The sequence below is a fragment of the Haplochromis burtoni genome, unplaced genomic scaffold (genome assembly GCF_018398535.1).
Source record: "Haplochromis burtoni strain Fernald_Lab_line unplaced genomic scaffold, NCSU_Asbu1 Contig_35, whole genome shotgun sequence".
Classification (NCBI taxonomy): Eukaryota; Metazoa; Chordata; class Actinopteri; order Cichliformes; family Cichlidae; genus Haplochromis; species Haplochromis burtoni.
In genome coordinates this window covers 2,267,502-2,292,243 of record NW_024582396.1, presented here as the reverse complement: position 1 = coordinate 2,292,243, position 24,742 = coordinate 2,267,502, and the positions used below count along the sequence as shown (strand labels likewise).

At 41.4% G+C, this 24,742-nt stretch overlaps 1 protein-coding gene across 6 annotated transcripts in view; it reads right to left on the bottom strand.

Annotated features, from left to right (window-relative positions):
- Positions 1–24,742, bottom strand: part of LOC102302798 (VPS10 domain-containing receptor SorCS1) — a 208,960-nt gene that overhangs the window by 127,510 nt on the left and 56,708 nt on the right. For all 6 annotated transcript variants that reach the window (XR_006054271.1, XR_006054272.1, XM_042219613.1 and 3 more), the window contains exon 2: positions 1,507–1,574. Coding sequence is in view for 4 of the 6 variants with exons in the window: in XM_042219613.1 (XP_042075547.1) it covers positions 1,507–1,574 (68 nt within the window). In the remaining 2 variants the exon portion in view is untranslated. The remainder of the gene's footprint in view (positions 1–1,506; positions 1,575–24,742) is intronic.

Genomic DNA, 24,742 nt, shown 5'->3' with positions numbered 1-24,742 from the left:
CGTAAGGGGAGCTACCAGTCCTTCTGTGGACGAGCTACTTTCTATTTTAAATTCCCTGAATTTAAAATACTCTCTAGACCCAGTCTAGACCCAGCTGGGGAGCTACCCAGAGCTCTAAACCCACTTAACAAACAAACAAACAAACAAACAAACAAAACAGTATATAAAATCAAAACAGATAAAATCAGTAGTTAATGTAAGTTTTGAAATTTAAGCTTTAAGCTTAGTGGAACTAACATACAAAATACTTGATTGTTTCTTTAACATATCACAGAGAAAGAATCTGTGTCTGACACTTGCTGACACTCGGTATCATCGAAACACAAGGATCAGCTTGTTTGAACACTTTGCTGAAGCTACATGAAGTTAAACATTCAAACTCACGCTGCTATATTTTTATGGCTGCAACACTACATCAAATGGAAATACTCTGGATGTTTTGTGCACGTCTCCCTCGTAATTCTGTCTGACACGCAGTCTCTCTTATCGCCACTGGAATTTCAAATCAGTTCTGTGGTTTGGAATAAAGCTCAACAGCAGAGCTGGGAATCCAGCACAGTAACCGTCAAGCTACTGTTGGATCTTTGCACACAGGTGAAACTGTAAAATGAGGCTTTTTTCTGTGTGTGATTTAAATTGAAGCTTTTGTTACCATTTAATTTTTGCAGTTCAGTTTCAGGGATCTTACACAATTATTCACACAGAAGCTTTACAATCTTTTTCCTTTTAAATAAAGTAAAAAATCAAAAGAAGAGATGCCACGCACTGAAAACCTCTGATAGTTATTCTTGTTTGTGCAGCACGAGTTATGGTGAGCAATTAGATTCAGTTTTCTGCAAACTTCAGAAAATTGATTTCCATCTAATCTGAGACTTGGCTCAATTACAGAAAATTAAGAGATTCTTCATTTTTGTTTTCATGCTATTAACCGTCAAAATTCTCTCCAAACAAAGACGTGCTTCTGTCCCAGCGTCTGAATTTTTAAGTTGACTGCTGAGACTCTTTTTCAGACATTAATATATATACACCCTATTTCCTAAAAGGCATCTGCAAATATTACATCAGACTACAGTCTGAAATGAGGCTAGTGATTTAAGTTAGGCTACACTTGTAACAAGGCTGGTCGAGGTAATTTGCCGGATAAGACCACCAGCTCCACTGTCAGTGATTAGTGACTTTCATGTGAGGGATTTCTGATGCCCACAGACATTAAAACCAACCGAGGACATTGCTGTTAAGGCTCGCCAATTAACAGATCTTTCTTTCCCTTTCCTTTTTTTTTCAGGCTGTGAATGTTTCATTAATTCACATTATGAGAACTTTGTGAAAATTGGTTTCACTTATTCCTGCGAACAGAGCTGGGAGCAGCTCAAACCCCGGTATTAAAAACATCAGAAGTATATAGAACCGCGTTCGGTCCCCTTTGACCAATTTGTTGTGTCAGGCTCTGCTCTGCTTGAGGCTTTTCTGAAAATGTCATGAGCTCATGTAGTGTGATAAGCTTACCTCCATAATGAACTCTCGGTCACGCTGTTGAGGTTGAAGTCAAATAGTTTGGTCAGCATCAGAATCACCTGCAAAACAAAAAAGAGCGTTGCAATTAGTGGCCTATGCAGATTTATTAATCCAGTGAGTGGTGGCGTGTCAAACGGCAGCAGCGTGACACCAACGCTTTGAGGAAGAATACAGTTTGGCAGAAGCCATAAGTCATACCCCCTCCACCAAGTCAGCCTCAGACACTAATTTTTATGTATACTCAAACACAGGTTTTTGTTGTGACTGTATAACATAGACCTGTCACAGAAAAAGTCCTGGTGTGTTCTTTCTATGCCTTCAAAACCAAGTTTACCTGCTGTGCAGCCTGCCTTGAGTTTTGGGTGCATTATGCTAGCAGATGCTAATGTAGACTCATGCTGATGAGCGTTAGTTAGCTCAGTTCAGACTACAGTGACATCATTTGAGGACAGCTCACTCTTCTGGTGTTTGCTTTCCTAAAGAGCAGGAAAAGGTGGGAGTCTCCACTTCTGCTCAAGAGGTTCAGGAGAGCGAGCAGTGAAAAAAAAGAAACTTTTCTGGGAAGTGTACGCAAGCTCTCTGCAGCTTTTCAGAAAATACACATGAATCCGTTTCTTTTCACATAGTGGCTAAAAGCAAATACTCAATCTGACCAGGATGTTTTGCAAACAGCGCTACAGATTTCCATACCTGCTTCTATATTTATTCAAATGTGATTTTGGGACTACCGGCAACACATGTACAACCAAACACAGCTTTTGCATGTTGTGCTGGTTAGCAGTCTGACTTTATAGGTTGGACGGTGTGCTCAGGAGATTGTGATTGCAATCTTTTCTCACTCACTTCCTGTTGTGCCATTTGTCTCCCGCAGATGTGGCTTGAAATCGGTTTAAATTAGAAGAGGAAAGCAGGGAGTTTCTCCACAGAGCCCATGCTATCTAAACTACTCCAGCCAATAGTATGATTAACTGCTATCACTAAATCACTTTATCAGAGCATTTCCAAAATTAAATCCATCCATCCATTTTCTGCCATTTATCCAGGTTTGGGTCAGAGGAGCAGCAGTCTAATCTCCACCACCTCCTCCAGCTCTCGTGAGATACTGACGCATTCTCAAGTCAGCAGAGAGACATAATCTCTCCAGTGTGTCCTCAGCCTGCCTCATGAGGTCTGCTTCTAGCAGAACTTTTCCGAAACACCTCACTGCTTTTTTTTGCCCTGACTACCTTAACTGGCCCCTTGCAAGCCAGCCTGAGCCCCGACCCCCTTAAGAGGACACTAATTTATAATAATAATGGATTGCATTTATATAGCGCTTTTCAAGACCCTCAAAGCGCTTTACAATTTCTGTCACTTATGACCCTGATCGTCTTTGTTCAGTCACTAGCAGCTGGTAAAGGTTGAATCATAAGTAAATTAAGAGCTCTGTGTTCATGCATAGCTTTGTTTTTCCCACAGCAGGCTGCTAAAATATCAGCATCACTACAAATGTTCATTCTCTTTGTGGAATAACCACAAGACACCTGATCTCCTTCACCTGACACAGTCACTCATCACCAAGCCAAAGTTGTGACTTGTCTGCAAACCTCATCCTAGCCATCACAAACAGTGAAGCCAACCATAACTAAATTACATTTCTCTAGCGTGTCCTCAGTCTGCTTCATGAGCTCTGCAGACGTCTCGTGTTTCCTGTATTTCCTTATGAACAGAACTGGGAACAAAGGGCAGCCCTGGTGAAATCCAACGGCAAGTGTGCGCAAGAGTCTGACTCCCTGAGCAGCCCTCAGAGCACAGCACACCCCAAGAGACGTGGCCTCCAAGTGCATACAACAAACTCCAGCACGTTATTTGTCCCATCATGGACGATGAAGATTCTTTTTCACTGTAGCCTTGAAACAATAACCGAAACTCTGAGTTTTGTTTTCATGAGATTCTTTGTGAAACACGGGGTGTCGGCGTTGGAAGCGTACATTTAAATGTAATTTAATTTCAACACCACCCATATGTGTGAGCAGCTTCTTCTGTACACGCTGCAGTTGCTTAGCATGATCGTATCTAATTGTTTCAAAGTCATTACTTAATCGCATAAGGCTGATTCTAAACGCCATAAATATTCCTTATTCCGCTCAGACCCCGAAGGTGCCAGCAATGAAGAAAAGTGGGTCAGCTAAAGTCTGGGGGGAAAAACAGATTGTGAGTTTCCGTGCTGCTTTACTTCTTTTACCCTTTGAGCAAAATGTGATGTTTCTGCCTTTGTTTACTTTGTGACTGGAGGTATATTTGAAATGGATAAAACTCAGAAGAGGCAGGAAAATGTTCTCAGGGAGCGCTGCAGTTTCACTTTAATATACTCTGTTTTTTAACAGTTGTGCTGAGTCCTTCCTTTTCCATGCCGTTTCCTTTTGATAAAGCTGTGTATTTTGCCGTGACCTTTCCATTATCAGATAACCCCTATGGATTGTGGGTAACTCAGGGCGCAGCAGTCTAGTTATATGAGGTGGGCGATTCTACCGGTTGTGTATATCTAAATATCTATTCACGTAGTGCATTGTTTGCGACGGCCTGGTTCATCCTTATCTCTGACTTTGCTGTCAGGGATATGTGTTGCTTCCCACTGCACACGCTAACATAAAGAACTTAAATCTGTGTAGTTTATACTTGTTGCCTTTAAGACGTACCACACTGTGCTAGACCAATATCCAGCTGATTCCCCTCGGCCTGACTGCCTTTGATACCTCCGCACTGCCTGTTACGGAGGCAGCAGCTGAACCGCCGAATGACTTGTGTGACTTTGTGAAACAGCTCCACCAGCATGGGGTTCCTGTGAGTACAAGCAGAACAGATGCACCTTGGGTAGCAGAATTACATTGCGAGGTTGGGGCTCCTGTGATCAGGCTTATTAAGTATGCGCTAACATCTGCAGCCCCTGAAACACTCGAAACGTGCGGTGCACTTGGCCGACCCGCAGCTGGCGGGGTTTCGGAGTCGAGGATGTGTTGTGGAAAATAACCGTCAGGACAACAACTAGTAAAAAGGCATTGATTAAGAGCGGTTCAGGAAGTGGCTGGCTGTTTTCAGTGTGGGGAGAATTGGCCCGGGGAATGAATAACCTTAAATGTCCGGACTAGACCTTTGCATGCTAATGACTGACCAAGTCCATTTAGCTGCCCAGCTGGAGGCTGAATTCACAGCCGCGCCACACAGTTTCGTTCTTTCTCTCTACTCGCTCTCTTTATTTCCTTTCGTCTTCACTTCCCAACACTGTTTCTGTGTAGGAGAGGGAGAGAAGGGGGGAGGTGAAGGTGAGGGTAATGATGCAATTATGTTTTTAACATCTCTGAGCCACTTTGCTGCGTGTTTGTGTATGCGCCTGGTTTCTGGAGGAGGTGAAGCAGTTAAGCTTTTACATCCCTAAGTCGTCCCTTGTGACTTGTGTACATGTTTGCGCATGCATATTTGTGTGTGTACATGCTGTGAAAGGTAGAGCTCTGAACTCTGGATGGAGTAGTAGCCCGATGACTTGGCTGTATTAGTTGAAGGGCAGCGTGCGTACAGGCCCTTCTGTCTGCCACATATGGAGACTGTGTGGGCTGCCATCAGCGAGCGGCCCTGTCAGATGGGCTCCCACTGGAAAGTGCATATGCTCCATCACTGCCTGTGCCAATTAGGCCTGTGGGCTTCTCCTACTGTAAATACTACGATGAGGCAAGTCTCTTCTCCATCAAGGCCAGAAGAAACCACCTCTGCCCAGACACGCACTAACTTCTGACAGTTTGGAGAAGTGCAGGAGAGCATGAAGGCATCAGAATGAGATGGGACATAGCTGGTGTTACAGCAGGAATCAATGATTAGGAAAAAGCTTTAAAACAAGCTTCATGCAGGCTCACGCTCACGCCTTTGCAAAATACTGTATCGTATCTCTTACAATGTCGGTGTATATTCGTTTGGACAGGCGGCGGTGTCACAAATGTACAGTATGTGTCCCATACGACGACTGGAATGTTGTCCGCTGATGAAACAGTTGCTGCCATATGTCAAGAATATACAATAATGTGGCTTCAGGATCACCAGCCGTCCCTGCCTGCCCGACTCGAGATAACAAGACAAACAGAAACGGCATTGTTATGGTGGGCGCTAAAGCTAAAGCAGCAAGCTGTAACTTTTGCTCACTGAAACTAAAACAAGAACAACAGCTAAGCTAATGTCACGGGCATGACGCTGCTCAGCTTGTTGCTGTTGACTGAGCAGAGGTGTTTTGTTCGTTAGGCCACTTAACACTGACCTATGAACCTGTCAAGCATTAATAAGCACCTGGTTCATCAAGGGATGAACCAGTGTTGTGTCTACATGTAACAGACCAGTTAGCAAAGAGCCGATTTTGCAGCACCTCATTTGTTCTCATTTCTTTTGTTGAATCTATGCCAAAGAAATGCAACAGTTTGACAGGCACAAAATAGTGTTTTTGCACCAAGAAGGTGATTCCCAGAGTGCTATTAGCCTAAAAACTGGCACATCTCAGCACAGTGTGCAGTGCGTCCTGTGTGGACCAAAAATAAACCTATACCCAGGGAACAGTATCTGAAAGCCATATCCTTAAGAAACAGGGAAGAAAATCCAAATATGCAGCTTCAAAATTGTTGTGAGTATGTATGTAGGAGGTCAGCAGAGAGTGTCTGCAGCTATTTGTAAAACAAAGAGTTCTGAAGCTCCTTCAAGAGGCCTGGAAAACTGAAGACTTTTAAAGAAATAACAATAACAATTTGGTGTTGAACAATAAAGGTGTTCATACCAAATACTGACTTCTCATTAGAACTGTAGAAACTGTGTAGGTTTGCATATATTTCCTCTTTTGTTTCATCAGCATTAGATATCATATAGCACAAAGGGGATCAGACTAAGCAAACAGATGTGTCTGTTTTCAAACGGCATCACTGCAGTTTCCAAGAGGTTACACTTTTACTTCAGCTCAGGGCTGAACGAAAACAAAATAACTCGTTTCTTTGTTTCTTTGGCCACAATCAAACCATCAAAATTTAATTCATCCTTTGCTCAAGTCCCAAAATTGCGATAAACTCGACAAGCTTCCACTGAAGGACAAAGTTCAAAGAAAGAAACGAGTTTGTCTCTCACAGTTGTTCAAGAAGGCCTTCAGACGTACAAAGAAAAAGTCCAACAATATTAGTCATGCAAAGGGAAGCCGTAGCTGGAGGTAAGGATCAGTAACAACTGTGTCTGTGCAAAGCTTTAGGTATTTAAAATATCTCCTTATTATTTCTTTTTAATCAAAAGTATGCCTTTGCTGCTAGCAAGCACTGTTATCTCCTATACTGTTTGGTAATTGTCCTTGGATAGAGGAGAGAAAATATCATCATGGATCAGAATTCCCAAACATGCATATACAAACAACAATTACCGTTTCCTGGGGCGTGAGAAGGCAGAATAAACAAATATGAAATGCAGAGCATTAGCACATATTCTGAAGCTTCCAAAAGAAGGAAATGTGCTGCGTTCATGTTCTGCAGGGCATTATGAACTATTTGTTTTTCTCATCTCAGTTTTGTAATCACGTGAGACCAGATTTCTCCAGGGGACAGGGCTTTGTGCACCATTTCATTACTGCGAAAAAAGAAGATTCGAGCAGAAAACATACAAACAAAAGTTTGTTGCCACAGAGACGCATTTAAGTTTCCTTTTAATCTACAAATTAATTCTGCAATGAAGACTCGGGGAGGAAAAACAGCGCAATACACACACGAAAAGATGTAAACAAGTTTTACCTGCCGACATTTGGAGATGCCTCAAACTGTCAGGCTCATGGGGAATCATTGAGTCAGGAACGCGCCTCTCTGTGGATTAGCTTGTCACATCTTCCTTTGGAAAATGCACCACTTGTGCCTATTGCTAATATAAAAGTAAAACATGCCTGGGAAACATAGTTTTCAGCTACTTGTCACAAATCTAAAAATAATGCAGCTTCATCAAGATCAGAATTTATCAAGGCCTGTCTGGCAGCAGTTCCCGGGGAGGATATATGCATATACACACACACCACTGCATGCTAATGTTCACCAATCGGGGGGTGCTTATCAGTAAATAATCAGTCTTCTGTGGTCTCATTTGACCTGATTTCTTTCCACCATGACACCTAGAAGCTGTAGGAAAGTTGCGCCATTAAATTCATATTTCCTCCTCCTCTTTTTTTTTTTTTAAGGTATCAGAAAACGTGCATTTTCTATTTTCATTTCCATTGGAGCAGATTATTTTGTGTGTGCTTGTGATGTTTGCAGAGATGTTTATGGAATACTGAGGAAGTCTGCAGCCTGCTGTTTCATTTGTCGCCTCTTTGATCCCCGCAGACCTGTCAGCTTTGTTTCGTTGTTTCTTTTGTGAAGACGATGATGCAGTCTCAGGGTTAACCACTAGTGTTTTCCCTGAAACGTGGCTTTTTGCAGCCTCTAATTGGTTGTTACCCTTCTTTGCAACTTGCACATTTTCTTTCAGCACATCTGATGGATGTTGTGTATGAAAATTATCGCAATTAAGTAGCCAATCTTTCAAGTGTGGAGCTGTTAACGCATTTGAAGACATGAAAGGCTTCAGAAAGATATTAACAGGATACTTGCTGGTAATGAGCATTGCAGTGTTTTAAACTGTCGCATTTTGCTGTGAAGTTAGAGGCGAAATAATGCTGCGCTAACGTGTGAGCGATGATTTATCATGCAAAGCCACAATACCCTTACTTTCTCACGTCATATATTCAGCGTATTTGCATCTACACAGCTGCTTTTCTCATCACTCCCATTTGAAACAAGAAATCTTCTCCTAAACCAGGAAACGCAGATTTGGCCAAGTGGTTTTTTTATTTTATTTTATTTGAAATGATGATGATGATGACCTATAGAGAGCTTAGCTGGGATTGCTGGTAAGCTGCCAGTGGATGCTGGACTTGGCTGAGGCTGCCCTTTGTTACCAAATCTGTTCATAACTTTTAGTGCAGCCAAGGTTCACTCTTCAGTGACCTCAGGATCACGGCTTTTTTGGGGGGAACAATGTGCTCCACAAATTGCTTCAGCTCACACTGGGACAATTTGAAGCGACGTTCGAAGGAGCTGGGACGAATTAACGCCTCCACGTCTGAGGTCATAGTTCACGACCAGACAAGAATGGATTGACCACTTCAAGCTGGGAATTCCCCAAGTGGATGATTTCAAGTATCTTGGGGTCTTTTTCAAATGTAATGGTAGTGTGGAGGAGTGCCGTTTTTCACGTCATGGGGATTTTATGCTAGTCTGCTATGGCAAAGAGAGAGCTGGGCAGATTTGATCCGAACACGACAGGAAGGTTCAGGCAAAACTCCTGGTAGTGACCAAAAGAATAGGATCGCAGATACAAGCGGCCTCTTGCTCCAAAGAATGTGTGAGCACTTTGCCAAATGCAAATGTTTAAGCTGCCAGCAGCTGCTGCTCATCTGCAAGCTGCTTTACAACCCACCTCCACCACAGGTTTTATTTACATGCTGTTTCTGGGGTTTGTGTTGTCTCCCTTCCCCTGGCTTTTCCTGTATGTACATAGAAGAGACAGAACCATATCACCAAATATAAACGATTGTAAGTGAAAATATTCTTTTGATGATAACAGTTTTGACTGAACTGTTTTCTTCTTAGCAATCTTACATATATATCATAATCTTATTGCTAAATGGCACACATCTCATATGATATATATCTGTGTGTGTGTGTGTGTGTGAAAGCATGGAACAAAACCTGCTCAGTGTTGAATTTGTGTACTTGCACAAGAATTGTGTTACTGCTGATGTTCCTGTGAAGAATGCGCATTTAGTCAATAAATCACTGTTTAGCACTTTGTCATAAAGAGGAGATAACGCCTGACACAATTACTGAAAAGAAATGCACGGACATTCGTCCTGCTGATAACAGACGGCGCATCACTCCACGCACATAACAGGCTCACTGTGCTGAATAGAGAGCCGAACAACAACCTTGCCTCAGTTGAGAGAAACGTCATCTTCCTGTGCAGGTCATTTAAACAAACAGAGTGAATATATGAATTTTAATCACAAGTATCACTTCTTGTGTTGCCCTGGGATATTTTTTATATGAAGTAATAAAAAAATGACTGGATTCATGTAATGCACGAAAGACTATCGACTTTTGGGAAGTTTATGAGAAGCGCTGCAAGCGGAGCCTTGCCCAGAGACGGATGCATTTGTCCCCAAGCGGTATTAATAAAGTACAGTCAGGAGTTTTAATACAACAAAGGCAGAGGTCATGCTGTGAAGAGGCAGCTGGAGCCTGGAAAACACAGTCGTGGAAATCTGTCATGTCATCTCTTTGAAATCTGTTATCATATGTACAGTAGATGGACTATAAACATCACACGAGAGGAACTTTACTGCTGAACGTGATTAATTATTTAAATTGGTGCTGTTACAAGCACCGCTGTTTGGCTAATTGTTTAATATGCTTATAAAGAAATTTATAACAACTTTATCCCCAGACAAGACACGGTGGCAGCGGCGAGAAAAAAGAACTCGTCAACTTTGTCAAAGGGAATTAGGCTCACTGATTTTGTGTAATTTCATCCCGTTTGGATGCTTTAGGGCTGGGTAGCTGATGCCCAAGGCAATGCTAGATTAAAAGAAGCTCCCTTGGGACCTGCCTGGAGAGCAAACCGATGGTGGTAACTAACAAGCTCTTATGTTTTCTCCCTTTGTTCACATAATTCAGAATTAAAGATTCCCTGTTCTCATCATTTGCATTTGATTAAAGATGATTAGATAAGCTGTGATAAAAAAAAGAGAAAAACACTTCAGTGGCTCCTTTTACCTCCGCTGCAGCTTAATCAACATGGACATCAATGTAGAGCTGACATTGACCCTCTTTTGTTGTAGGCCTTCTTCTCCTGTATCATCAAAGCACCGCATAAATTGCTCTTGCAAATGTTGACATTTTACATTTAATTCATTTGGTGATGCATTTCTTTAAAGAGACACTGACAGTATTTAAAGTGAAGATGGAAAATTAGACGATGATAAGACAAAAGACGATAAGGCTTTTCAGGGAGGAAATTGACACGTCTGTTAAGAGGAATACATCGTAAAGGGATGTAAATTAATCACACTGGTGACCTTGTCTCAACGCTGCCGTAATGAGATGATCAAGCATCGTCCCCTGGGAGTCTGGACTCTTTTTCCCACATGTTAATTGACAGTTGTATCACTGCCCACGCAATTAATAGAAGCATCGAATCATGCAGCACGCAAAGTAATCTACAGATTGCTTTGCTGCAGCAGAACATCAAATGACGTGACGTGTGCGCTGCGGTCGCTGCTTTCAAGAGACGCCAGGAAGGTCAAAAGCAAATATTCAGACTTCACTCGAGCCGAGATACTTTTGGCATTTGATCCGTCTCCTTGTGATACCATTCCTGACCAAGAATTCAACCTAGCCCACACAGGAAGTCATTCAAGGCCAGGCAGTCGAGCCAGCCGGGGCCTTGGCTCCAGTGTGCATGTACAAGCTGAGGCAGAACCCATGCTGGCTCCCCTAATGCAGGAATAAATCCAAGGACAAATGAGCAAGTTTGGCAGGACTGAAAGTGAGAGCAAAGCAGGCGAATCAGAGGAATTGAGTCATTTCTCTCACTAAGTATCAGCTGTAGATGCTCAGTGGCATCTAACCACAGAATCCATTTGCAGACGATGCAACGAGAACTATTGATCTGAATAGGTGTCATTACCTGCAGGTTAATGTAGAGGACAAGAGTAAACATGATCAATGTCTATCTGCTGTGGCCTGTCTGCTTGGTGTCAATGATGGGCCTACACTGTATCCTCAGCTCGATACGACTGCTTCTTACACTGCTGTGATAAATCCTTCCAAAAGTAGCTGCTAAAATTAGAATCCTTAGGATATATTCGTTACATCAAACTGCATTTTATCTTTTGGATTCAAGATGTGTTCTGGTACACGCTGGACTAACAGGAAACGCTGTACGCACATACAGGATGTGTGTTGGAGGACAACCGTCATCAAATGCACACATTTATTGTAAAGTAGAATCCTTTTAAATAAGGGTAGAGGCACTCTGAACTCATTGGTGGTGTTGCAAGTGTATCTCTATTCCAAGGTGTCCACATGACACCTGATCCCCCTCTAATTTTGTCTTACACAGAAATAAAATATATAAAACTATATTTCTATTGTCATAGTCATTCGGGTATATTTGGGCATAAAATGTGAAATTTCTTGTCTTGACAGTCATACCCACCAAAACCACTATAAACCACCTCCTCAGTTTGCTCAGTGGGATAAGAAAAGGACCTCAGAGAGACGGCCATAGTGATCGATGTAGCTATACCAAGTGATGACAAAGTCAAGAAGAATGAAAATGAGAAGCTCCAGAAATATAAAGCGCTGAGAGAGGAGCTGGAGAAGCTGTGGGGGGTGAAGGCAACAGTGGTTCCTGTGATAATTGAGGCACTCAGAGCCGTGACTCCCAAACTGGACGAGTCGCTCCTGCAGATTCTAGGAATGACATCCAAGATCTCTGTCCAGAGGAGACAACAGCAAAGATACTGCACAGAACCCTCGAGCTCCCTCTGATAGACGACCCGAGCTTGAAGGATAAAGACCGTCCGCATATTTAGTCAAGTTAGAAAAACTTATTTGTTAAGGATATCTGTTAAATTAAATTTCTTTAGAATGTATGAGCATATATCACATGTTCCTGGGTCTGCTGACCCAGCGTTTTAAGTTTTAGTTTATTTGGATGTTGTTTATGTTTAAGTTCATTAGATTAGCGAAGTTCATTTGGTTATTAGACTCCTATTAGTTCCCCTCACCCTTTGTGTTTCATGCTGCGTGTCTTATGTTATCAAGTTTGTATTATCATGTCTGTCTCATGTTTCCTGTTTTATTTTGAAGGAGTCGTGTGTTCTTTGTTCATTGTATTTAGTTTCACTTCCCTTGTCCTGTCATTAGGCTCATGTCAGTCAGCTGTTCCTCCATGTGTTCCCACTTCCCCTAATCACCTCCTGTGTATTTAAGTCCTCTGTTTTCAGTGTGTGATTGTCATGTCGTCTGTTGTCCACGCCATGTTTCCTATGCCATGCCATGCTTCCAAGTTTCTTGTCTAGGTTTTTCTTATTGTTTGTTTAGATTTCCCAGTTTAGGTTTGTGTTAATTTTGCTTCAGTTAGCCTTGCCCTTTGTTTGTACCTTTTTTATCAGCCATATTAAACAGCTCGCTTTTTGTTAACATTTCAAGTTCTGTTCCCTGTTCCTTGGAGTCTGCGTTTTGGGTCCTTTTGTCAACCCCTACAGTCTGCCCTCGCCAGACTGTGACAATTCAAGTTTTTTTTTTTGTTTTTTTTTTTTTTATATAGCACACATACTGTACAAGGTTTTTTATGACAAATGTTTGTTATCACTCTCAGAGGAAAAGGACCAAGCACAGGACACAGAGACGAAATAACATTTCTGAAATCTGAAAAAAATGAAAATCAAATAAAAAAATAAATAAATGGAACCAGGTGAAAGGTCCATGAAAACAGCAACCAGCTAAAGTGAGAAGTGGCAAATCCAGCACAAGTGAGACAGATCAGGTGGGATATACAGTTCTCAGGGACAAATAACTACCAAAGGAACAAAGTAAGACTGACAGCAGTGTAAGTAACTAATTACCAAATAAAAACAGGAAACTTATTAGAAACCAAAAGCACGACAGTCTGCACATCAGTCATCAAATAAGTAAAACTGATAGCTGTGCTGTACTTGCATCTCAAATAATCTCTCTGAAAGAAAAAGTTTCTTATTTTTTTTCCTCTCACGCTGTGAATCGCCGCTCTCTGTCACTCTCTGAAGCCTCAGTGCACACTCACCCAATGAAACAGCAGAGAGGGGGAGAAACGGCTTTTGCCAAGCGAGCGAGATGATTTTATGAAGCAGTAAGATGGGCCTACAGTCGGGAAAGTTTTTTTAGGCCTTTTTGAAAGAGAAATATCTGTAAGGGGATATAAAAAGTGGCTAAATCTAAAGACAAAGTCACTGCTGAGAGAGAGAGCGATGCCAGGCGTCACAGCAGGGAGGGTTTGGAATTTCTGATTTTAGAAAAAGACAAAAACTTGAACACAAACACAAACCCAAATAGCCAGATATTGCTGTGATGCCTTTATTGCAAAGTTGTGACACAGATGCCATCATTGGGTGGGTCAAACACAGCATGTACTTACAACAGGCTGGACGCAAACAAGGCAAATTCCTATTAAAATGTAGGTCTAAGCAAATGAAATGAGTCAAGATGCAGGAGTGATCGATGGTTGACCTGCTTCTGCCAGCCTCTCTATAGGATTTAATGGCATTCCTAACACCATCCAATTACTTACCATGGTATCATTTGGGCTTGCACTGATGCCTGGATGCTGTTGGAAATTTCATACTGGACCTTTTCCAAGTTAATGCATAAATTAATAAGGGGCTGTGGGAAGGGGCCGTGGAGTCTATTGCTGAGGATTGAGGAGTGAACTCTAAAATACAGCTCTGCCATAGAGAGAAATACACTGCAGAGTTGGTGGTAAACCATAACTTTCCCATCTGTTATCTGCAAGTATATTTATTGCTTACTGTGGCTTCCTATAGCCACAAAACAAAGGCTCAGCTCACTTCTGCTTATTATAAAAGAGTAGATTGAACCAGCAGGATTCTCTGTGGTCAGCTAAAACCAGCAGAGGGAGGGAGTCCTCAGGGAAGCCAGCAGTAGATTGAGAAGAGACGAATTACCAACTGGCAGGTGTATAAGTAGCTTTAAGTTTTTATCAATAATGATTTATTGACCAAAAACGAGATCCATAACAAGGGGAACTGACCCTGTAACAGTCATTTAATTTTTAGTAACAAAATGAAGGCCTGAACAGATGAGCTTCGGCGTGGATGTTTTCCACATCACCTAAATGACTCATCAGTGAAATGACTGGAAGCTTCTACCTGACTAATATTCGCAGCAGTTGAGCTGTCAATTTCAATTCAGACTTGAAATGAAACTTATCCCGACTAAGATCAAACCACAAAGTGAATCTGTGAAAGGTCACCGTCTAATTTGTCAAACGGTTATAAGCAGATTGATTTGTGGGCTTTGACAGTCGCTGTAAAATCTGCACGTTTTCCTCGCAGTAAATGACATTTTCAGATCTTCACTGTGGCTGGAGAAATGCGAATGGAGGAGCTTTATTGCACTTCACAATGGCGTATTCAGTGAAATGTAATTACTGTTGTGTATCCAGGAGATATTGTGATTAGGAAAGGATGTAAAAGCGCCTAAAGGAGCAAGAGCCCAACTCAGCATTACAATTCTTTTACTCTTCTCATCATATTTGCCTTATCAGCACTTACATGTAATTTGCCTGATCAGTTTCACTGCCTGCATATTTACCTTCTATAATTAAAAATTGGTTCAGTGCTGGAGGAGGTAATTGCTAGTCATGCGTAAGGCTGCACTATAAATGAGGACGTGTATAAAAGAGCATTTGGAATTCATTTTCTGATGGTTTCAGAGACAATAGGCAGGAATGCCTTTGAGTCTCAGGTAGAAGAAGCACTAAAATTGTCACGAGATACACAGACAGCAGCCCACATCTCTTGTAAATATGCTACTCGTGGACAACTGGTCAGTTCTAATGCCTCAGCCTCAACCTGAGCTTGGGTCCATACTGAAATGCCAACATCTCAGAGCTTTGCAGAGATTCAAAGAGGTCTGGTGTTGTGCTAATTGGCTGCTGCTTGGCAGGCTCAAGAATTGGTACATCAGCTTCCTGTGCCAGACCTTTAAAGTTGCATTCAAAAACACCCATGTGCCCAGAGGATCATGCAAACGGATACCTTCAAGCCAGGTTACAGAAATAGCTTTTAAATCAATGTCAAAAACATTAACTGCTATCAGCAAACTGGTGCAGACTGAACATGACCCGCCCCAGCAGAAACCAGTCCACAGGAACACAATGACTGCCGGAAGAATAAATCATTCAGTCACCTGGTAAGCCTTTGAAATTTATGTCAAGATATTTTGGTTTTATGTCTGGGAGCTGTCATGTCATTCATGGGTTAGTGACATCTGTGGGTGACATCAACTGTACTGATCCTGTACATCCAGAGCGGTATGACTCTACATGGTAAAGGTTTGTTTTTTTTGATGCCTAAGGCAAATTTTGCTAAAGCTAGATTTATGGTAACTTGGTGTCCATTTGTGCGACTTTTGAGGGGCGCCATTCCACTTCCTGTTATTCCCTTTGTACAGAAACAGGCTGCAATTCAGCCAGCAGGGCTCACCAAATAGTAATCAGTGAATGAAATCTGAATTGAAATTAAATAACACTTACACGGTAATGTATTCTGCCTCAATCCCAATCACACTTGAGATAACTGGAAGTTTAAAGCATAGTTATATGAAAGAAATTTGCACGAGGTTTTATGTGTTTAAGAGATGAAGCTGGTTGTGTTGTTTCATGGTGACGCTCTCAGGCTGCTGCTCTTCATTTCACAGCTCAAGTGAAAATGACAGATTCTGTAAAGTGTCTCAGGGTTTTGTGATGTTTCCAGTGCTGACAGAAGGATATTCCACCACAGTACAAAACTGTGAAAAAAAATCTAAAACATGAAACTAATGTAAGGTTTGCTGTCTATCCAAACCATGATGAAAACTGGTACCTATCTAGCGAGCACCCTCCGTGAACCCTGAAGCCCATGAAAGGGAAATTCTTGAATATTTCAAAATTCTGTATCAGTCCTTCAAAACGCCAACAACACTTCACTCAGGTACGCTGTGCTGTGCGTAGGTTCAGAGCTCACTGATGGCTGTTAGACCATCTTTTCAGAGTTCACTGAGAAGAGGAGAAAACACACAAAGCGTGGAAAAGAAGTAGACAACTTTAACAGTTATCTGTATAGCATGGCATCTGCCTTCTACATCAGGGACGAAGCTAAAAGAGACAAACACAGCACAAACAAACAGTAGTAGCTGACATTTTCTATGGTACCAAAATTCATGCAGGGTTTGCCATTTCCTAAGAAGAAAAAAAGGCTGCAGATTAGTGCTCATAGCATGTTAACGCTCCAGCCGCAGTCCATCTCTCGGAGGTACAGAAGTGGATGGGCAGCAGGTGGCACGCTGTAAAAAGCAGCTCTTAAAGTAACATGATAGGAACAACTTTGTTTCCAGGTGAGGTCAGTCGAAAGACTTTTAATGTCCTGATGCTTTAATTTTGTGTAGACTTGTTTTTGCCGAAGGTTGGCAGTCTTGACTTATCTGGTCCAAGAGTTTAGCTTGTGAGTTCATGTCTGGATAGTCAGGAGCAGCTCAGGGGAGACTGTGGTGTGTAGGTGGAAGAAGATGGACAGGAAGTCTCTATTTTCTCTTTTCTTTTTTAGTGTTTGTAGTGCTCCATGTTGCCATTCTGCTCTGCAATCTAGACTTGGTATTGCACACCCTCTCCCCACCTCACACCACCCCCATCCAATCTCATTTGAGGTAGCACCTTTCCTTCTTGTTGTTGAGACAGCTTCTCTCCAGCCCCTTTCACCATCCCATCATCCCCATCTCTTTAAGCGGGGATTCAGTGACAGCACAGGCTGATGTTTGGAATTAGGCAGACTTCTGTGGTGAGCTGGCGGCGAGCGCTCACCGGAGCAAGCTGAGCACAGCCCGTCAACATTGCGTAGAGTGATTGTTCTAAGGACCTGTAGCGCTGGTCTCTGCGGTGGCTACGTACAGCGGGTTCAAATGAGGGGCCCCGAGATATCCATGTTCCTTTTACTGCCTGCTCTTTCTACTGCATTTCTTTCACTCACTCCGTTGAGTCTTTTAAAACTAGACTTTAAACTTCTTTTTATTCATTGGCATTTGAGTTTGTCTGTTTTGTCTGGTGTCTCCTGCACCTCCATGACTGTATATGCTAACCACCTATGAGCCTGCATTTTACTTATTTCTTATTTATCTCCCTTTTTTGTTTCTATCCATTCTGTGCTTTTTAAATAAATTTGAGCTTGGGGACGGTGGCTCGGGGTTATGTGAGCAATGTTTAGTCCTTCAGCTGAATCTTGATTTCCTCGAATGTGTCAGCCTTTACTCTCATAAAGAAGCAGAAGGTCTACTCCAATTTATTTTAACGTAGACTCGTGAAAGCCACACTGTAAGATTTGTAAAGTACTGAGTTTGAAAAAAGAGAGATGTGGATTTATGTTCACAGGAGGAGAAACATAACTCCAGTAAAATGAATCTCCTTAAATACACAAATCTAGTTAGTTAGTTTTCTAATATAACATATTACCAACATTTTATATTCCGATAGTATATCACTGTTATGTGTACAGCCTGTTTCCCTTCCCCCGACTACAGCTTACAGTGAAAATAGCCCCGCCCCTAAATGTAAGCATAATGCAGTAATAATAATAATAATAATAATAATAATAATAATAATAATAATAATAATAATAATTATTATTATTATTATTATTATAAATATAAATAAGCAGGGACAGAAGCAATCTATCTCTAATGCCCAACACCATTTCTTGTATTAAGTTGAATATCTACTGTCTCCTGCAAAAGTCTTGACCCCTTTCAGTTCTTTATATTTTATTGGTTAAATGGGAAATAGGTGTGCTACATTTGTCTTCATAATTCCATCACGTTTAAAAAGATTCCTGAAATGCAGCCCCAGACCACGGCAGAGTCTCCAACGTGTTTTAAAGATGGATATAGGCAGCCACTGTTATGAGTGTCTACATTCATCAGTCCATACAGATTTTCTCCCCAGGTCTCTTGATAACAGCCACCGTTCTATTGAGAACATTTCTGATGAGGCTTTAGTGAACAACTGAGTTTGAGGGCTTTTTTTGGCATTTTCACTTAATTTTGCACGAGGACTTTGGTGAACTGCACTGTAATATGTGAGCCTCATAAACCTGTTAAACCAACTAAAAGAAAGAAACTGTTTTACTGGTTTTACCAACTTGAGATCAGATTGGTTCAAAATGATTTAAGCTGTTGTTTCAAACCATCAAATGACAGTTACAACTTCGAGTTATTATATTTAGATGTGGGCAAGATTGCATTTAGTTAAACAAAAGTCTATATGTCGTACACATTTATGATCACAACAAATACTTTTATTTTATGGTTGGAATTAAAGTTGTTGTAACAGCTGTGATGTCTTTGAGAACCTAAATTAGGCATGGAGACATGTACTGCCCAGCCACAAACAAACTGGAAGAAGATAATGAACCAAATTAGTCCAATTATGTTAATTATTGAGACAAATTAACTGAATGGAAATGTAACACAGAAAAGGTTTCTCAACACTGTGAAAAATGTGTAATTCCACTTCTCAAGCTGTTTGGCTTTCTCCAAACATGATCTAATCATCCCAGTGATACAAGCAGAATTAATGAGAGGATTATCAGTGCTGCCTGGCTGCTTTTAAACCCGGGATCATTCCAGACCCAAAAACATGTAAGGAGCAATTAGCATTCAGCTACAAAAGAAAGGACTCGTGTTCAGCAGGGGTGTTATACACTGTCTCAATTATTACTAAATCGCTCTCAACGTCCTCAAAAAGAGATAATCGATAATAGGAAGACTTTCAGTTTCACAGGAAACCTTCGATTAGATTATCAGATGATAATATACTGAAAAGGTCAAACTTGCAACAGTTACTGCATCTTTAGTTTCATTCAAGTTTCTTATTGTCAGAAAGCAATAAAAATCTTTTTTTGCATGTAGTTTCTTCCTGCAACTGAAGGCCATTAGATCAGGTATTCAACAGCGCAGAAGCTTCTCAGCACATTGTACTTTCACACGAGGTCTGTTTACTGCAGCAAAATGTCATTCCTTTACTCATTCTGCCTTCTTAACCCTTCATGGCTTAGAGTGCTGCCATAGCACATTTCTAAATATGTGTGAAATCCCTCGACTATGCTTTCTGAAGCAGCAGCCACGCTCTCCTCCCAGTACGCTGAAGACTGGCAGTCTGATAGTGGAGTTGTTTCACTGCATAGATCTCATTACTTAAAATCCTCAGCTCTGAAACAGAAGGTCAGGGATCAGCAAATCCTCACTTCTGGCCAGGCTTATGATTCCATTCTGATGCAATTTTCCCTCTCCAATTCCCTGATTATCACACTCCTGCCCGCCAATTTGATATCTCATCTGTCTATGTTCAGACGCATTCACTCTACTTCAATTTTCACCGAGCTCTGGCAGGAGACAAAGCATCCCACAGGCTGTTTTTTCCAAAACAATTTATAGCTTTCTTTTCTTTTCTCTTTTGGCACGCGCTCACTGACACACTCTGAACACTTTCTACATCTGAGAAACTGACCTGTTAAGCGTTTCTTGTTCCCGTTTCATGAGGAAAACTGTAAACGCCAACATCTAAGCTAAAAATATTTGGAAATCAAAGGTTAGCACAACGAGAAACTCCTACATTCTCCACTGATGTGAGTTATTCACTTTGACTTCATTTATTTCCATATCACATCTGATGATTGTAATATGAAAACTGCCTGAAGGTTTCGTTTAATTTGATATTTGTAGTAGTGGCATATCAACAAATGTACAGATGATACTAAACTCGGCTATAACAGATTTTAATTTACTCCATGTAAATGAAAATCTGTTATAGCCGAGTTTAATATAACGTTTTGAAAAACTGAATGAAATATTGACTTGATGCATGTGAACAGCAGCTGGAAAATGACTTACAACAATAAACTTTTTAAATTAAATATCAAACACATCACGCATTATAAAAATACTAAATAAATAAAAAAAAAAGACGAAAGAAATGAATTGATTTTGGGTTTTTCCAGTTTTGCTGGGATGTCCACTTATGTTTGTATATAAGCTCCAGCAACATGTCCAAATCTCTGCTTTTCTAGAGGTCATCGACGTTGCTGATCACATAATTTATTAGCAACGTGTAGTCACTATTTACGACCCCTTCATATGAACAACCCATAATATGAATTGCACCGGTCACTCCTCTCTGCCTGTGCTACATAATTTTGTGGTCACCAGTGATCTTTGTGTGTACCTGGGGAAGCAGTGGTTGGAGGAAGTGAAAGAGAAGGAAATGCAAGCATGTTGAGGTGAGGGTAGAGACTGTAAGTCTAGGGACTAGGATTGGTGAAGACAGAGAGGTGGATATATGATGGAAAGAAGGAAGGTAGATATATTGTGCATAAGACCAGGTAGAAGGGAAGCAAAGAAAGGAGCGTTAGAGGCAGATACAAGCTGCTTTACCATGATAGAAGGAAGCATGTGTCAGTGTGTTGTGGAGGTGAAGAGAGGATCATGAATTTCAAACTGGAAATCGAAGAGGTGATGTTGAATGTTATCAGTGTGTGTGCCCCACAAGTTGGATGTCAGAAGAGAAAGTTTTAGAGCGCGGTGATTGGAGCAGACTTCAGTGGACGTGGAGATGAAGGGAGCAGAGTTAGTGAAGGATTGTTGGGCAGGCATGGTGGGAAGGAGAGAAAGGCAGAATGCCAGATGTTAGTGGAAGTTAGGAAGGTGCACACAGGTGGACTACGTCTGATGTAGAAGGTGAAATCTGAAAGTGATAGTAGACTATAAGGTGGTGTCAGAGCAGAATGTAGCTCGGTAGCACTGGATGGTAGTCTGTAGGTCAATGAACCAGGGGAAAGAGTTAAATCATGCTACTTGAAAAAGAAAAAATGTTGCGGGGAAAAGTTGAGACAGGCTCTAGGTGGAGGGAGGAAATGATAACTAGGAAAGTTTTTTGGTTTATCCTTTGGACAATGAAAAGTGGACAATGAGACTTGGTGGTGCAATGATGAAGTACAGAAAACTATTCAATGGAAGAGGTTAGCAAAGAAAAGTTGGATGGTCAGTGAGATGAAGAAAGTAGGATGAAGTACTTGGAGGCTAGCTGAGAGAGAGGGACCAGAACAAAAGTCTTACAGTCAGATGTACATGAGGCTGGACAGTAAGGTAGGACTAAAGGACTTGTATTGATTGGCTAGTCAGAGAGGTCAAGCTGGGAAGAGATGGGAAGATGAAGATGAACTCTGAGGAGCTGATGACTGAAGAAAATTAGCAACAGAGAGAGAAGATGGATGGAGGAGAGTTTGTTAATCAGTAAGTCCAGATGATGAGTCAGGAGGAAGGGAGCGGAGCTATGAAGAGGAGGGAGTGGATAGACAGTTGGTGCAGATGACATATCTGTGGAGGTATGGCAATGTTTGGGAGAGAGAGCAGTGGACTTTTGAACCATACTGTTTAACATGCTCTTGGAGAGTGAGAGGATGCCTGAGAAATGGAGTGGCACTAAAACAAAGACAGGAGGCTGAGCTAGAGGTGGAAGAGCTGAAGATGCTGAGATTTTATTGAAAGTGACCAGCATGCACGAGATTACAAATGAGTACATCAGAGGGACAGCTCAGCTTGAGCGATTTGGAGACAAAGTTAGAAAGGCAAAGCTAAGATGGTCTGGACATGTGCAGAAGACAGATAGTGGATAAACTCGGCAAAATATGTTGAATACAGAGCTGCTAGGCAGGAACAGAAGAGAAGATTCATGGATGTAGTGAGGGAGGACATACCAAGGATGTGGATGGGGCAGATGATCAACTTTAGTGACCCCTAAAGGAAACAGATGAAAGAAGAATAAGATATGTCCATGTTCTCTCCCATTCTGCATTTCGATTCCTCATGCACGTGTACGTCACGCTTGCACTGCACTTTGATCAAATCAACGGGAAACTGTTACGGCAAAGTGGAAGTCCTCAAAAAGAATGTGAGTCAGAGCGCAGCGGTGCTGTTGTCATGTTCCACCTGAAGGGCCCTTTACTCTCTAAATCCCCATAGCAGCTGTACTTTCTATCCTTTCTATTTCACATGATCATATGTAACTAATTCTAACATGAATCAGACAAAAATCCCAACTGTTTCCTCTTTGTTCTCGTTGTTGGCAGAAAATACATAATTCAAGGCTATTACAGTTAAATAAAACTAAAAGAATTTCATTTTTATTTATTCTACAAATCTTCAGCCAATTGTGTCCCATTTATAATTTATCAATTTATTCATAATTGAAAACATTAAAACGCAAATCATTACTGTTACTTTTTTCATAATGCCTCATTTCCTTTTTTAATTTTAAAGACAGAGTTGCTGGACGCATCTGCAGCAGATGATAAGCGTGTTGGCTTAACACAACAGGCAGATATGTGATATGAAATTAAAAGTATAATGAAATGAAAATAAGGAGGAAATTCCCATTAGGAAATAAAAATAGATGTTTGGAAAAAGGCATTTTGGAACTATTTTGCTTATGAAACAAAACACCCATGAAGTAAGGACCTTCACTTTGCTAAAAATGGTTATTATCAAAGATTAGTTCAGATTATTATCGGCTTTCACTGATCTATGGGGGAGGAGCTATTAGTTTTGCAAAAATTACAACCTTTCAGAATGTTGAAAAAACCACAAGCACAGCTGTGGGTTAACGATGACACACTGCGGTGCACAGAGCAACAGTGCCCCCAGCGTGGCTAAAATTAGATTCTCTATGGGACGAATGCCAAGAGGGACTTTTCGGTCACTAAATTTCTGGAGGTATGCCATTTCCAAAAAAAAGGCTATGTTCTAACACAATAATATCACTGTCAATTTGATCTAAATGAAGTGAATTATACTCTGAGCAGAAAAGAAGATGATGAACAAGCGCACATGGTCACCCCCTCACGCAAATCTAATGTGGAAGTCGTTCCAACAATCCCATAACTTTATCACACAAAGAACATCAGATGATGCATAACTGTGAGTCTCCGGGGTGAAAAACATCCCAGCAGCAAGACAAACAGGTGGCGAATCTGATTACAACTATGTCAAGGTGGAGGGAATCTGTATTAGCTCGCAGCCATTCTCCGAGGTGCAGTGGATATGATTTATTGTGGACAGAGTGAGGAGCGTTCACACGATACAAATGAATCCCCTGTGCAACATCAGGAGAATGCACTGCTATCCTGTAGGCGAGGACACGGTGTAATTCTGGGAAAGTTTAGCATACACGAGCCAAGGTTTAGCTTTTGCTCTAAAATAGATTTGGACGCCAAAAAAGGGTTCAAAAATACTTAAAATATGTCTCTCAAACATATATACCTAAGCTGCAGTTTATTGTCATTGCGCACTGACAATTGCATAATGCATCTTTAATGTTGCCTATTACACTACAACCCGATTCCCTTTGATCCCGCCTTCCTTAAAGGAGCTGCTTAGTGAGAGCCATAAAGACTCAGGGGTGAATAACGTCCCGACTTCTCCTATCAGAGTCAGACACACCAGCTGACAAAGTATTACCATAACAAGCTGCAGTGCAGTTTCATGACTTGGCAGAATTGTTGGTGTCAGCTAAACAAAATATGTTTCTGACAACACGCACAAACGAGACCTACAGACATTAGAGGGGAAAGGAGAAGACAAGGCCGCCGCACATTATATACGTGTGTATCTTTACTCATCGATAAACCTCATTGAACACTGTGTGTTCTTCATGGAAATGACCTGTAAAGGTCTTTAAATGTTGGCATTTGAGGGAAATTTGGGACAGTAATAGATAAATTTCAGGGGCATCCAAAAATAAAAATAGCAAGTCTGTGTCCCCTCAGCGCGTGCGCCATACGAGACATGACTAGGAGCCGTGCCAGGCACTCGCAAATGAGGTCTGAGCCCCTCAAAAGTGATCCTTTAAGCCGCTATCAGCACAAATACAACGGAAAGCCACTGCTTTACATTTTCATTGATTGAGGATTAACTTTTCTTGTGATTAAAACCCCTCTTTCAATGGAGACCACAGTGTGGCCATTAGGCAGCATCTTTCCTCTCGCTCCCACCGCCCACGGCCCTCGTTACTGTCAGGAAATCTATGATATCCACGAGCCGTGCTTCTCTCTGACCGTCCTGAGTGGACAGACGACGCCAACGTTCTAGCCAGAGCTTTTTTAAAGGATATGCCCCCATGATGTTAAAGGCTGTTACTCGTTTACACATAGTGATCATTGATCTAATTATGTCTGTGAACACGTGCACGATCAACTGTAGGCTGCAGATGGACTTTAAAAAAATCACTGTTTCCCAAAGAGCTCGCAGCAGGCAGCTGTGTTTGCTTTTTATAAATAGAGTTTAGCGATCAC